Source organism: Littorina saxatilis, linkage group LG2, assembly GCF_037325665.1.
Source record: "Littorina saxatilis isolate snail1 linkage group LG2, US_GU_Lsax_2.0, whole genome shotgun sequence".
Taxonomy (NCBI): domain Eukaryota; kingdom Metazoa; phylum Mollusca; class Gastropoda; order Littorinimorpha; family Littorinidae; genus Littorina; species Littorina saxatilis.
In genome coordinates, this window is record NC_090246.1 from 11,711,321 (window position 1) to 11,727,553 (window position 16,233).

The 16,233-nt window shown below is 40.6% G+C and overlaps 1 protein-coding gene across 2 annotated transcripts; it reads right to left on the reverse strand.

The window, feature by feature from the left end:
• Positions 1-1,495: 1,495 nt before the first annotated feature.
• LOC138958201 (ubiquitin carboxyl-terminal hydrolase isozyme L5-like) lies at positions 1,496-12,875 on the reverse strand. Of its 2 annotated transcripts, none has more exons than XM_070329292.1 (12): positions 12,753-12,875; positions 11,863-11,926; positions 11,325-11,430; positions 9,763-9,888; positions 8,671-8,732; positions 7,864-7,994; positions 6,724-6,790; positions 6,361-6,460; positions 5,862-5,954; positions 5,378-5,476; positions 4,082-4,147; positions 1,496-1,589 (listed from the first exon to the last, which is right to left on the reverse strand). In XM_070329292.1, exons 1-11 carry the CDS (start codon positions 12,823-12,825, stop codon positions 4,082-4,084), a joined length of 987 nt encoding a protein of 328 aa, XP_070185393.1. In that variant the 5' UTR covers positions 12,826-12,875; the 3' UTR covers positions 1,496-1,589. The 2 variants fall into 2 exon arrangements, with proteins under 2 accessions (XP_070185393.1, XP_070185392.1); XM_070329291.1 differs by having other exon boundaries at positions 4,070-4,147.
• Positions 12,876-16,233: the final 3,358 nt, after the last annotated feature.

Below are 16,233 nucleotides of genomic sequence, written 5' to 3' on the forward strand. Positions count from 1 at the left end.
ACTGTATGTGAGGAGTACATTTTTTATGTATGAATTTTGTCATGCAACTCAAAACACAAATTTTCAATCCCCAATTCGTTTCAACTAGCTTGGTTTTGTCTGGAGACAACCCTCATTTAAAAACTGATTCATCCTATAAATCAGGACGCAAAACTCACTGAAAGTGCTCATCTATGGCCAACTAGACCACTGGGGAACCCTAAGCATATTATTATGAATTATATCTGCTAATACATCCTTTGCAGTGATAACTTTAAAACTGAATTTAAGCAATATATGCTGTAGTCTAAGTGGACACTACAAATAAAGTATAATCTCCCTTTTATGATGTTTTTCGGTGTAATGGTGAGCGAAGCCTGAAATAAGCGCTCGTTGCAAGATTTTTTGCTGTGATTAAAGCTTCCAAAGAAGCTTTACGATTTGCTGTCAACTTCATTGTCATAAAATTAATCAGCATGATTTGCATCAGAAAAAAAGGATTATTACATTAGAATGTATTCCCCCACCCCCCTCCCATGCAATGTAGCTCTCTCAGAGAGAAAATGTGGGGTTGATGGGACAAGGAGGGCAAACTCTCCAAGGTTTGCACTCAGTGATGTCCCAAGACTCACAGAACAATAGCTAGGTCAGTTGAACTTGGACTGAAAATGTGTACTATTTGGTCCAAATAGCCTTGTTACAAAAACAAATGTTCTGTCAGAAGACCTACATTTCAGAACTACCTGACAGTCAACTGGCCAGGGTAAAAAAAAGTATGCGTCAATAACTGAAGACTCATTTATTTTATTTATTTACGAGGATTTATATCGCACACGTATCTCACCACACAAGGCGACTCAAGGCGCATGTTACCTATTAATGCCGTGTGAGATGGAATTTTTTACACAATATAATCACGCATTCACATCGGCCAGTAGATCAACTGCCTTTAGGCGCTGCATCCATCTTTCACGGCCTATTATTCCAGGTCACACGGGTATTTTGGTGGACATTTTGCCAGGAAAGACCCTTTTGTCAATCGTGGGATCTTTAACTTGCATACCCCAATGTAGTGTACAACAATGAGCACTCAAGGAGTCTCTCTCCAAATTCTGGTTAACACTTTTTGATTTTTGAACATTGTGTGCATGTACATGTATGTGAATTTCATGGGCTTTCGTATTGGGTATTTTTGTTTGTTGTTGTAATTTATACTTTATGAAGTTTTTCGAGTTTCACGGTAATATCCTAGCTGTCAAGGATGATTAAATTGTTGCTACTATTGTTATTATTTCATGGAAGCACGCCGTTTTGTTGCAGTTTCAAGCTGTTTGTGTTTTACTTGTGGACACATCAACACTCATGCATACATATGTGTGCGCCTGAAAAAAAACCCACAATTGCGAAAACAGACAGACAGAAACACACACACATTCAGACAGACACTCACTCAGACGCACAATCGCACAGAAACAATACACACACACACACCGATATGTAAAGGCAGGTACAGACATTTTCAATTGAAAGAACATTTTTATTGAGGGGAAAAAAAGTGAAATCCAAACAGGAAAAGTCTTGTACCACTTCAACCACTGTCACCGCTGTACCTGCACACACATTAAGAGCAAAATAAAACAAAATCACCAACACCCAGCATCATGACCACCCGCTAGACTCTCACTTGGAACCCGCAGGGAAAAAGAGAGAGAGGGAGGCTGAGAAACAGCTGGAGGCGGCTCTAAAGAGGCAAGGCAACAGCTGGAGGCGGCTCTAAAGAGGCAAGGCAACAGCTGGAGGCGGCTCTAAAGAGGCAAGGCAACAGCTGGAGGTGGCTCTAAAGAGGCAAGGAAACAGCTGGAGGCGGCTCTAAAGAGGCAAGGCAACAGCTGGAGGCGGCTCTAAAGAGGCAAGGCAACAGCTGGAGGCAGCTCTAAAGAGGCAAGGCAACAGCTGGAGGCGGCTCTAAAGAGGCAAGGCAACAGCTGGAGGTGGCTCTAAAGAGGCCAGGCAACAGCTGGAGGCAGCTCTAAAGAGGCAAGGCAACAGCTGGAGGCGGCTCTAAAGAGGCAAGGCAACAGCTGGAGGCGGCTCTAAAGAGGCAAGGCAACAGCTGGAGGCGGCTCTAAAGAGGCAAGGAAACAGCTGGAGGCAGCTCTAAAGAGGCAAGGCAACAGCTGGAGGCGGCTCTAAAGAGGCAAGGCAACAGCTGGAGGCGGCTCTAAAGAGGCAAGGCAACAGCTGGAGGCGGCTCCAAAGAGGCAAGGCAACAGCTGGAGGCGGCTCTAAAGAGGCAAGGCAACAGCTGGAGGCGGCTCTAAAGAGGCAAGGCAACAGCTGGAGGCGGCTCTAAAGAGGCAAGGCAACAGCTGGAGGCGGCTCTAAAGAGGCAAGGCAACAGCTGGAGGCGGCTCCAAAGAGGCAAGGCAACAGCTGGAGGCGGCTCCAAAGAGGCAAGGCAACAGCTGGAGGCGGCTCCAAAGAGGCAAGGCAACAGCTGGAGGCGGCTCTAAAGAGGCAAGGCAACAGCTGGAGGCGGCTCTAAAGAGGCAAGGCAACAGCTGGACAGAAGCGGAAAGAATAGCCCAAAGCAGAGTGCGATGGAGGAACCTTGTCAATGGCCTGTGCTCCGCTGGGGGCAAAGAGCCTAAGTAAGAAAGTAAGTACAGCAGATTGATAGGTATGCCAATATGAAGTCATTTTCTCTTGGTCTCACAGAACCATCACTCTTTTGGAAAATGGTACAAACATTGTATCATTCATTCAGTTGGAAAGATTTGTGTTTCAAGGTACATGTATTTGAACATATCCGGTTGATTTCTTACACATGTCCTAGTGGAAGGGTGCTCTTATTGCAGATAAAACTAAAACTAAAAGCCTGTGCAGATTTGTGGTGGAATACATGATTGTTCACACAGGAAGGATAGCAACTTGAACTATCCTATGCACATGTAACACCAAGGATGGCCAAATCTCAAAATTTAAACTCGCCAGCCGGGCTAGTAACTTCAAGAAAGTCACTAGCCCGGCAGAAATTACGCTGGCAAGGTACATAGCACAGATGATCTGCAGTGTTATATGGCTTTAAAACTTTAAATTACAACCAAAATTTTCATTGGCCAGCCGGTTTCTAATTGCCCGGCGGATTTTTTACTCGCCCCTGGCGACCGGGCGGACGGTTTGGCCATCCCTGTAACACATTGTCAGTGCACTATAACAGCATGCAAACTGTTACAACAATAAACCATCAATCAGTTATATAACATACAGAATAAGCAAAACTTCTTGAGAACGAAAGGAAAACGTTAACAGACCTGTTTACCCCTAAAACATTGCATGTGTATTTTCTGGGAGCAAAATGAGGCAAATGTGTAGTTTTGTAATTGAATGTGTAGAATTTCTCGTCGACCTATCACAACAACAAGAACAATGATTGCTACTTTTTACCACATGTATTGATCGACTGACGGAAAAATGGGAATTGCAGACAGTGCAATGAGCATGATGTTTTCCTTTCCGCGAAGAGACAAGGCATGGGTAGTCCTGATGATATTTTGGCAGAAAGACTTGGTTCGGCGCATTGCTCGTCTTTTTCTTTTTGGTCGGTGGCCTTTCGGAGTCATTTTCTTCACAGTTCTCATCTTCACTTTCGTGTGCTCTGCGTTCAGCCATTGTGTCGAAACGCCCGCATGGTTTGGCAGTAACGCTTTCAGTTGTGCCCGGCATTTGCTTGGAGAAGCCTATTCGGCATTAACAAGCTACAACGCAACGCCCGTGGGCGCTTTACGCGCTGCATGCAGCAAACGACTGCTGGCCGAAAACATGGATTGGAAAATGGATCGGTCAAGGGAGATGAAGAAAATTACGGATTGTGATATGCGTAGCCGAAACAATACCGTTTGCGTGCAGGGACGGGGCGGTGTGAGAGCACAACGGGACAAGGAACAGGTGTAAAGACGGAAAAAAAAGAAAAAAAATACCGTTTGCGTAGAAAACGACAGACTTGCGTAGTTGCGTAGTATATTATTCAAATTCGTAGTTTACTACGCTCAATGTGTAGTGTAAACAGGTCTGCGTTAATCATACTCACTCCTTTACTGACCTAAGATGCTGCTGTCTGCTTTGCCTTTTCTTTCTCGCTTCTTTTCTGTGCTGCTACCTCTTTTGCCTGGAGAAACATCACAGCCATGGATTAGTTTTTTTATTGTTGTTTTAAACTGCCAGAACAGAAGGAAACAAATATATGACACCTTGAAATCTGCTTTCTTTCCCCATTGGCCCAATAATCATACAGAGGCGTGTGTTTATGTGTGCAAATGCATGCATGCTTGCATATGTGTGTGTGTGTGTGTGTGTGTGTGTGTGTGTGTGTGTGTGTGTGTGTGTGTGTGTGTGTGTGTGTGTGTGTGTGTGTGTGTGTGTGTGTGTGTGTGTGTGTTGACAAACTTTTATTTTAATTTTTACATTTAGTCAAGTTTTGATTCTTCTTGTCATCACATAATTGCAAGTTTAAACTGCACAGAGCCAAAGCTTCAAACCAGAATCTTTCAAAATATCAGTCTGCAAGCAATAACCAATGCCAGAGCCTACCTGACTCAGCACTCTTCTCTTTGATAAAGTACAAATGTATTAGCATATCTTCATCTTCATCCATTTAGCGACCACAAACGTTATGAATTATTCGGCCGCTTTTTTGTGCATGCTGGATATTTTCGTGTTTCTGTTATCCACCGAACTCTGGCATGGACTACAGGATCTTTTCCGTGTGTACTTGGTCTTGTTTGTTTGTTTTTTTGCTTAACGCCCAGCCGATCACGAAGGGCCATATCAGGGCGGTGCTGCTTTGACATATAATGTGCGCCACACACAAGACAGAAGTCGCAGCACAGGCTTCATGTCTCACCCAGTCACATTATTCTGACACCGGACCAACCAGTCCTAGCACTAACCCCATAATGCCAGACGCCAGGCGGAGCAGCCACTAGATTGTCAATTTTAAAGTCTTTGGAATGACCCGGCCGGGTTTCGAACCCACGACCTCCCGATCACGGGGCGGACGCCTTACCACTAGGCCAACCGTGCCGGTACTTGGTCTTGTGCTTGCATGTTCACACGAAGGGGAATAAGGCACTAGCAGGTCTGTACATAAGTTGACCTGGGAGATCAGAAAAATCTCCACCCTTAACCCAACAGACGAGACTGACCGGGATTTGAACATGCATGGTAGGCCTGTCTAATCTTATCTGTAATTAAGAACTGCGATGGGATTAACATTTAAAGAGAGAGAGAGAGAGAGAGACACAGACACAGACACAGAGAGAGAGAGAGAGAGAGAGAGAGAGAGAGAGAGAGAGAGAGAGAGAGAGAGAGAGAGAGAAAGAAAGAGATAGCAACAAACCTTCTCTATCAAAGGCAACAGTTTCTTTTCAGATGCAAGGATCTTCAACAGCTCCATTATAAAAGGGAGGTAATTGTGTCTGCGTCGGATATTTTCAATCTGCAAAATAATCAATCATGGAGCTAAAAGAAAACGGGATATTACAATCAATCTCACACACACACACACAAATACACACACCCGCACAAACATGCTACAGACCCTCCCAAATAAAAAGGACAACATCCTTCACAATCCTCTTTTAGATCTTCACCTGAAGTTACAAATCATGTTATTATAATGTATCTAAGCAACTGAGTATGAGCCAGGTAATAATGAATCTAAGCAGGTGAGAATGAGCGAGGCACATTTTTTTTTAAATGTTTATTTCCTTTAATCTTTCAAACACTCATCTAACAAAAATATCAACTTTATCCAACATACCGTTACAGCTAGCAGAGATAGGTTTAACAGTTCTTTGACAACAGAAGTGAATTACGCTTACCTTGTACTGATTTCCCTTTTTTTCCTCGTCTTGAATGAGGAAGGTGAGGCGACTTATTTCTGCCTGTAGGTCATCTGTGTCCATTCCACCTTGCTGAAGCAACAAATGTATGCAATCATGAGTAACATACATATTACAATTAGCTATCCAAGTTGTTCTACAATATTTCAAACACACCGGAAACCAAGAAACAGCAACCAAGGACTACTTTTAGTAGTCATTGACAGCAACATAAACAACAAGTTAACACAACATAAAGTCTGCACTTGCCCAATTTTTTTTCCGTTAACACATTGCATTTCTGTTGGATTATCAAGTTGCATTTGTTTCTTTAATAAATGAAGTTATCCATTTACTCTGTGAAAATAGCACAGAACTTACAATCGATTCATTGTTATTGGTTCTGACTTCATAACCCACTGGGCTATATGTACTTTAAATGAAAAACATTCACATCTATACAACCGCTCTCAGTCTCACATCCGCTTATTGGACTTACGTCCACTTTTTGTTGAATCTCTGCAAGTTTCTTCTCGTATGACATTTTTCTGTCGGACACAACCGCCATAAGATTGAAGTGAATCTCATCTGCACTGTACCTGCAAAAGAAATAGATGATCATGTCAGCTGCTACAGTATTTCATTACAATTATTCAGTGACAGCAAATTAGAAAGCACAACACTAGAAATAGTTGGTTTAGTTGTCCTTGTTTTTTGTGTGCATAAGAAACAGACACAGACAGATAAATACATGCAAGATCATAAAGCTGATAGCTCTGAGCCTTACTGCAGCTGTGCCATATCCTTTTACTGAAGAACAAGATAACAAAGCCCACCCATTGACATAAAGAACACTACTCACTTCTGTATGCGTTTTTCTATGACAGGCCTGACAACATCTGTCCACTCTGTGTCTGCTGGTATAGCACCTGACAACAAAGAACAAAATCAACCATTTGCAGCAATTTCTGAAATGTACTAAACTAAATGATTGATAAGAATTTCATAAAACAAGAAGGGCAAAGCCCATACGACTCACATGCTTTACACATTTTTCCTACCAAAATACATGTGACCTTGACCCAAGGTCAAGGTCATCCAAGGTCATGCAACACAAAGCTGTTAATTCAAGACATAGGAAGTACAATGGTGCTTATTGGCTCTTTCTACCATGAGATATGGTCACTTTTAGTGGTTCACTACCTTATTTTGGTCACATTTCATAAGGGTCAAAGTGACCTTGACCTTGATCATATGTGACCAAATGTGTCTCATGATGAAAGCATAACATGTGCCCCACATAATTTTTAAGTTTGAAACAGTTATCTTCCATAGTTCAGGGTCAAGGTCACTTCAAAATATGTATACAATCCAACTTTGAAGAGCTCCTGTGACCTTGACCTTGAAGCAAGGTAAACCAAACTGGTATCAAAAGATGGGGCTTACTTTGCCCTATATATCATATATAGGTGAGGTATTGAATCTCAAAAACTTCAGAGAAAATGTGAAAAATGTGAAAAATAGCTGTTTTTTAGGCAACATTTATGGCCCCTGCGACCTTGACCTTGAAGCAAGGTCAAGATGCTATGTATGTTTTTTGGGGCCTTGTCATCATACACCATCTTGCCAAATTTGGTACTGATAGACTGAATAGTGTCCAAGAAATATCCAACGTTAAAGTTTTCCGGACGTCGGGACGGACGGACGGACGACTCGGGTGAGTACATAGACTCACTTTTGCTTCGCATGTGAGTCAAAAAATGCAAAAATGCAAACAATTAAAAGAAGTGACATAAAGTGATATACCTTGACTATGCCAAAAGACATGGAGGCTCATAAGGGAAAACTATGCCCTGCATTTGTGAAAAGAAAGAAAAAGGCCATCCGAGAAAACTTAAATGTCAAGTTTGTTCACAGACAGCAAGCAGGTCATACACCCAAACACTACTCATTAAAATTACTCACTGATTAAAAGGGTGTCAAAAACCAAAGACAGTCTTACCCAAATCTACAGGTCCGTCCTTGAGACCATCAAGCTCGTACAGACGGCCCTCAAAAGGAATGTAGCCCACAAAATGAAAGACGTCATCATCTTTCTTTGCCATCTTCTCGTCAAACTCAAACATCTGCTGCCTGCAAAAACATTCCACAATTAAAATCATGCCTGGGCTGCAACAATGTTACTGGTTACAAATGTAACCGAGTGCCAGAACACAACAATCACCTTTGGAGGCGAAGTCCAATCAAACAGGATTGAGCATTTTAGAGCTAATTGCTTAGCCCTACAAAAAAAAACTATGCCCTATGTTACGCAGAGGAAACCAAGAACATACAAGAAGACCGCAGCAGCCAGACCCCATCACAAACAGAACTCTACAATTCACAGGTGTCGGCTATAAATAGCTTGCGCTATCTAAGACCAACAACTGCAGAGCCTGATGTGATGGTTAACACAGTAGTCTCCCTGTCACACAAAGATTACCACTATGAAATTAAAAAAATAAAATTCACAGCTTCATGCACAATTTCATCTGCTGTTCCAGAAACTACATTATTGCTTGCAAGTGTAGATCTACATAAACAGCAGGGACTCCCCATATCTGTATGCCATAACATAATCACAGTACCATATCATTGTTATCACAAATCTTTTTGACAAAATCACCAGATGCTGAGTCATCACAATCTTCAAGGATCAATATTATTTATGAAACGACTACTTGCCTGCTGTTTCACTGCACGTGTTTAATGTTTACTTTTTGATAAAACTAATAATTAACGAATCTTACAGAACACAGTCTGCACCTACCTTGAAAAGCTGTTGTGGACCTGCCTGATCAGGTCAGAATTGCTGAGACTCAGTCCTCGTAGCTGTAACATTGGAAGAAAGCAATGTCAAAAAGGCAATTGAAGAAGACGTTGGTGAGAGTTTTTTGCGCCAAACTGGGTTTTTTTAACCTGCAACATGGGTAGCAAGCAGCAATGCATGCTTGGTAATAGTATCTGTGTGTTTCAAAGTTACTGGAGTTTCACTTGAAACTCGGTACGGTGGAACACCCCTTGTAAGACCCTCCAATTTAAGACTTCTCCCTTTTTAAGACCTTGATATTTCAGATCGTCTGTTCATAATGTCTGTAAATCACCCCCATTTTAAGACCTTGATATTTCAGATCGTCTGTTCACAATGTCTGTAAATTACCCCCATTTTAAGACCTTGATATTTCAGATCGTCTGTTCATAATGTCTGTAAATTACCCCCATTTTAAGACCTTGATATTTCAGATCGTCTGTTCATAATGTCTGTAAATCACCCCCATTTTAAGACCTTGATATTTCAGATCGTCTGTTCACAATGTCTGTAAATTACCCCCATTTTAAGACCTTGATATTTCAGATCGTCTGTTCATAATGTCTGTAAATTACCCCCATTTTAAGACCTTGATATTTCAGATCGTCTGTTCATAATGTCTGTAAATTACCCCCATTTTAAGACCTTGATATTTCAGATCGTCTGTTCATAATGTCTGTAAATTACCCCCATTTTAAGACCTTGATATTTCAGATCGTCTGTTTATAATGTCTGTAAATTACCCCCATTTTAAGACCTTGATATTTCAGATCGTCTGTTTATAATGTCTGTAAATTACCCCCATTTTAAGACCCAATTTTCTAAAAAATATTTGGAGGTCTGTAAATTAAAGGGAGGTGTGTGCATTGCTCTTTTTGCATTCATTTGCACATGGGGGTGGTAGGATTCTATCCACTTACAATCTAATGGTCAAACGGAGATGCACAGCTGAACTTTTGCGAATACATTCATGTGAGATCTCACAAACATTCAGCTGGCATGCCTAAATACAATACAATCTTCAGTGCCATTATTTGACTCAGATATACTCACCGCTGGGTCAAAGTTTTGTGAAAAGTCCTTGAAGCTACCGAGCGTCTCCCCCAGAGAAACATCAGAATGTGTGCAGTTGAGCAAGATGCTGAGAATGGCTTGGGTGGCACACGCATTGTTGATCACCTGAAATACATGAAAAATAACTAACTGGCAAACAAAACACAGCTAAGACACTGTTTAATGTGGTAATCACCCTAATTTAAAATATTTGGAAAGAAAAAAAATCGCACATGTATACAGAAGAGTTGTGGATTTTATTTTGAACAAGTGTTTTTGACATTGGTGTACAGTCGAACTCGCTTAAGACGAATCACTGGGGATCGGAAAAAAAGTTCGTCTTAACCAAAATTCGTATTAAGAAAATTGATTGATTTTTTTTTTATTTTTATTTTTATTTTTTTTAGTCTTGTACATTTTATGGTGTTTCAATTTGTTTCTTTCGCAACTTTCATGCTGCTTCACGTTTAGACAATAAAGTGACATATTCAGTTACATGTTCATGTGTGTCTCATGTTGAGTGATGATTGTTGAGTTTGAGTGAGAGTGAGCACACAGATGTTTCATCCAGTTGTTACGTTTTTGGTCACACACACGCACACACTGACACTGTCCACATTCGCGGTGTTCCTATCATTTGTCCGGAATCACTTACCTTGGCGACGGGTAGCAAACCTTGGCCAATTTAGTTTTATTTTTTTTTTTTTTGCAACATGATGTTCAAATCCAAATCAAAAGCACTGACTGACTGATAAACTATCGCGAACCGGCGAACGCAAACGTTGAGAGTGTGGTTTCCCTTGTCCAAGGGAAACCACTCTGGCATCTATATTTTTTGGCAATGGCTCCCGTTCAAAACATTGATGTTTCGTTTTTGGTATTCGCGAAGGAAATAAACGTCAGTCAGTCATTCATGTTCAGTGTCTGAGCTATCAATCACTTTGATTCTAAATTTGAAATTGTTTTGTGAGTACAGTGTAATCAGTTTAACTTTATTCAGTGATCGGTTGAGCAATGGTTCAAGCAGTCGACGCAAGGGAAGACTTTGACACATGTATTCAAACTTCTCAAATTCCCATGATATGTCGATCTCGGGACGAGTTTAAAGATTTCGTCATAAGCGTGAGTAAATTACAGACATTATGCATGCTTGGGAATCCAAAAAGTGCTCGTTATAAGCATAAATTCGTTATAAAGAATTCGTTTTAAGCATTTTTTTTAAGCATGAAGAAAGAGGTATTCAGTTGGGAACTTAAAACTAATACGTTATAAGTCAAAATTCGTAACTAGCGTGTTCGTTTTAAGTGGGTTCGACTGTATAATGTTGACTTTTATTAATTTGATTTCCGGATTGTCTCAAACCTTTTCATGCAGTCATTTTCAATGCACAGAAACACCAGAACAACGATTTAATCATTAATGTGCAATAATATCATATGCATGAAGTTATTTTCAACTCTTTCACTTTTAAGTTTTATATGAAAAAGTTTTAAACATAATATGAAGCAGAAACACGAATAATGTAAATTGTAGCATAAGCTGACTTTCAAAGCTTTATTTACCTGTTTGGCAAAGAAGATCTTTTCCAAACGGCTGTCTTCTACCACTGAGCCATCAGGCTCTTTGTCTGGCACCCATTTGAACAGGAAGATCAGTCCATGAACTGGTCTGCAAATGAACACAACATCTTTTTGCTGTTCACATAGATAATGACTACTAAGAAAAAAATGTTTGCTGTTTACATAGATAATGACTACTAAGAATTGAAATAGATCGCGAGGTTCATAAATGGTGAGAAAAAAAAAGAAATTATATGGATTGGAAAATAACTTAGTTTCCTCATAAATAAAGAGACATGCATGCACAAAGTAATAAATGTATATGGAAAATAATATAAAAACTATGATATAAACTGGAAATATACATCAAATTAAACTTACATTAAGTATACAGATAGATGAAAAATGAGTGTATTTTGTCAATTGTATACTGCAATAGGCACCAGGATTACTACTGCATTATATAACCATACTTTTAGTAGTGTTTTAATGCTAAATTTCTATTTAATATCAGTTCCATGTTGCCAAATGACATATTTACTTCAGGGTTTCAAAACTGTCTTTGTCCAGGCTCCATATTTCTTCCACCTGAACACCTTTGCAACCTGCAACAAATAGATCATGACAGGAGCCCTGAGGTCCAGCAGTTTGCAAAACTCAAAGAGAACCCAAGATGTACACACACACACACACACAAATAATAATGATCTACAGGGCTCCAATTCCATGCAAGAATTTGATATAAAATAAAAAAAACGGGGTAATCTTGAACTTTAGCATGTTAAATTCATAGCTCAGAATCCAGTGACATTCTTTACTTATTTTTGATACATTAAGTCCATGTAAGCAAGCCAAAAAACATTTGTCGTGAAATTGACGGATTGAGCTCCAAACTTAAGCATAATTAATTACTTTGGTTGTTCAATCGACGAAAATGCACCGAAAATGGCGTACGTTGTCAACCATGGGACATCCTTTACACGAAAGAGTTGTCTCCCTTGTCCGCTCATACGGATAATTCCTTTTTTGACCCATGTAAACGAAATGCATTGATTCGTTCAGTTCATCGGAGTTCATTCCGTAACTTTAATAGTTTAAAGCGAATAAAGGGATCTAAAATGACTTGTTATGAAGTGCAGGTTCTACAAATTTGGAGACTTAAATGCCTCTGAATCATGAGCTATGAATTTAACACGCTTAAGTTCAAGATTACCAAAAAGGGGATTAAAATGACAATATGTCACAAAACATGGGACTTTCTTCGTGACAAAGCCCTTTTGAGGATGAGCAGGTGCCTCTTCCTCTTTATCCTCAGAACTGGTAAAACGAATGATGGCATTGAATAATACGAATCATACATTCCTACGACACTGTGAGTGCTTAGTGATTTACTTGTACTAAAAGCAATGAGTTATGCGGAGAACATCTTACCAAAGCCTTTAATCAGCTCAGTAAACACTCCTGGATCACTTTCTATCAAGCACCAGTCACCGGCAGCGGCCATGCTTGCAGTTGTTTAGGTGACTACGTAGATTTGACCCCTACCTTCAACAGTAAAAACTGTAAACTGTTAACATAAAAACGTAAATATTGATACAAGAATCCAACTGAGGGGTCTGAAAACCTTTTAATATGGTTAATATTAACAGGATATATGAGTATTGCTCATTGATAGTAAGATTTGTAAGAATAAACTGTTACCTTTTTTTGAGGGTACATATTTCTTTCAACACCGTATAATTAATATTTATAGGAGTAGTTTCCCTTAGAATAGTGGTGGAAATGAAAGTACTGTGACAGTCTCGATTCGACAGCTTCCGCTGCTCAGACGTCATACATAGACAGGGTGTCCGCAGCAGTATTTCTGTTGCCTGACATTGTGCACATTTGTACAAAATGTCCTCACTTAAAATATGCTTTCATCTGTTGAGTGTGTGTGTCGATCAAAAATGTGTGTCAGTGTGTGTGTGCCGTGTGTGTCATGTGGCGGCGTGCAATTAAATCAGTGAGTGTCTCACGCCGGTCCGTGTGTGTGTGTGTGTGTGTGTGTGACCCTATCTTTCTTTCTTTATTTGGTGTTTAACGTCGTTTTCAACCGTTCAAGGTTATATCGCGACGGAGGGAAGGGGGGTGATGGAATAGAGCCACTTGTCAATTATTTCTTGTTCACAAAAGCACTAATCAAAAATTTGCTCCAGGGGCTTGCAACGTAGTACAATATATTACCTTACTGGGAGAATGCAAGTTTCCAGTACAAAGGACTTAACATTTCTTACATAATGCTTGACTAAAATCTTTACAAACATTGACTATATTCTATACAAGATCTAAAAACACTTAACAACTACAAGCTAAGGGTAAAAGGAGAAACACTGAGAATCCGTTAGTCGCCTAGGCTCTTACGACTCTGCTGGGGAGCATCGGGTAAATTCTTTCTCGTCCCAACCAATATGGGACTCCCCCTAACCCGCGGGGGGCTATCGATTCACACGTATCATTGGCCAGTTGGTTGGTTGCTTGGTGGGTTTGACTGTTGGCTATATAGCCCATGGTCAAATACTTTAATTCTGCTTGAAAAAAATGTATTCTTTGCAGGTTTTACTATCTAAATGTCTGAAGACGGATGAGATATCAGCACTGCAGACTGAGTTGATTGATTGATTGATTGCTTGATTGATTGATCCAACGTCGGATTGACGGAAGGATGGACACTTTCATTCTGATTATCCGAGAGCTAGAAGACTGAAAAGTATGCAACTGTCACAGTTTAGACTGAGTCACTTTACTGTTCTTGTTATTTTCATTCAACTATTTAATGACAGAGCTAATAATTAAAATGAATACGATCCAGAAGTGTTCAGTTTCAAAGATTTTGGACTCAGTTTCAGTGTTGTATGTAAATAAGTTTTGGTGTGTGCAACACGTAAACACTGTCACCGCTGCACACACACACACTGCACACACACACACACACCACACACGTTCCGATTATGCGGTGTGGAGAGTTTCTCGGTGTTCACGAAATCAGAGAATCGATTACTTCGACACGATTCAGTTGTAAACATTGCTTCTTACTTTACCAACGTGCGTTCCGTGGGGAACATTGATTTATAACGCCGGATCGATCGAGTCAATTCCTGAAACATACAAGAGTTTAAAGGCACAGTCCTTCGCGTGGCTTCAAAAGAAATGAAAGGTCGACAAAATGAGTTCGGCTCATTCTCTCCCTGATAGGATGCCTTGAGTTTCCTTCAGTTGTCTGGCAAGGAAACCGATTGTTTTTTTTTTTTTTTTTTTTTTTTTTTTTTTTACATATTTAGAGCTTTTTGTAATGTATTATTGATATAAACAGATTCGCGATCGTCTATAATGATTTTTCATGGTGTTTTGTAATTTTTAAATTACAAAGGAATTGATATGTAAGACAGTTTCAAGCGAGCTATTTTTCGCGGCTGTAGGCCTATTTACTGTGCAAACAACACTAAATATGGCAAAAGTGTCACGTGATAACCGTTTGGTTTCGGCGCTCACTGGAGCAGACGATTCAGTTTTTCTGTAACGGCAGTTGATAGTGATGAAACCAGTATTTTGGCCACAATGGCAATCCGTTAGTGACAACACCGCTGCATGTAGTTAGGCTACCGCTAGAGGAAGTGATTGGCGTGTGCCTTCTGTTTTCACTTGACCAGTTGTGACCGTTTGAGACAGGACACAATATACGGTTGAGTGGAATTCCCCTGTTCACCTTGATTTTTAAGGTTTTTATTCTGTTTTTAAAATCATCTTCTGTAAATGTACCTCCATTGAAAGTCTTCCTTCCGTGTGAGACCTGCTTTTCCCCTTCTTCATACTCCCCCCCCCCCCCCTCCACCCCTCTCCGATTAAATACTCCCCATTCCACCCCGTTGTTATAATTGAGACCTTGGTTTTTCAGATTTTCTGTTACTGAAATCATATATATGTCCGTTTGTATGGCCATGTTGGGTTTGATGCGTGCATGCCTGGTTTTCTCCTGTAGATGGGTGTCGGCACAGAAGGTCTGCCCGCTGTCCTCAGCCAACATGCTCCGTCTTCATGGCAGCTCAAATTTTTTATCGAGGTTCTCTCCTCTAGATCCGCCGTGTTTCGCCTAGGGGCTTGCGCTGCCTAGTTGATAGGGTCACCTCGTAGAGGATGTGGTCATAGACCATGCACGGTCAGTCTTGGGATAGGGAAACGTTATGCTAGTCCGGAGAGATTACGCCACAATGGCCACCTCGCGAAGACCCAGGGTCCTAGACTAGGGAGGTCCAAGGGGGAGCACCGGAAGGGCTACCCCTCTACCCGCACCTCCAACACAATCCCTTCCCCTGGTAGCTTCATCCCCAAGGAGGAAACAGAGCTACCTGCAACACCCCGTATATATGTAAATGTACCTCCATTTTAAATCCCCCTCCCGATTGAGACCTGATTCTAGCAGAATGTTGAGATCTTTAAAGAGGGGTTCCACTGTGATGACTCTACAAGACTGTGGTGGTCAACAAGGTCAGGCCAAAAAGAAAAAATATGTCTGTTTCCGGTAACCCGACCGACCCTATTTTTAAGCGACGACCCTAAAGTGGGTTTTTTTCGCTTTTTGCACACACACACACACACACACACACACACACACACACACACACACACACACACACACACACACACACAAATGAAGTCAAGTATTATGTATACTTTATTTAGTTTCAATATATCTAGGTCAAAAACATGTGCTAAATAATTGTAAGTAAACTAATGAAGCGTTTAAAAAAAAAAGACGTTTACAAAACGCAAGAAAAAGGTTAAAAAAAAACAATAATAAAAAAATAAAAACCGACCGACCGACCGACCCTATTTTTTTCGGCGATGTTACCGGAAACGGACATCTTTTTCTTTT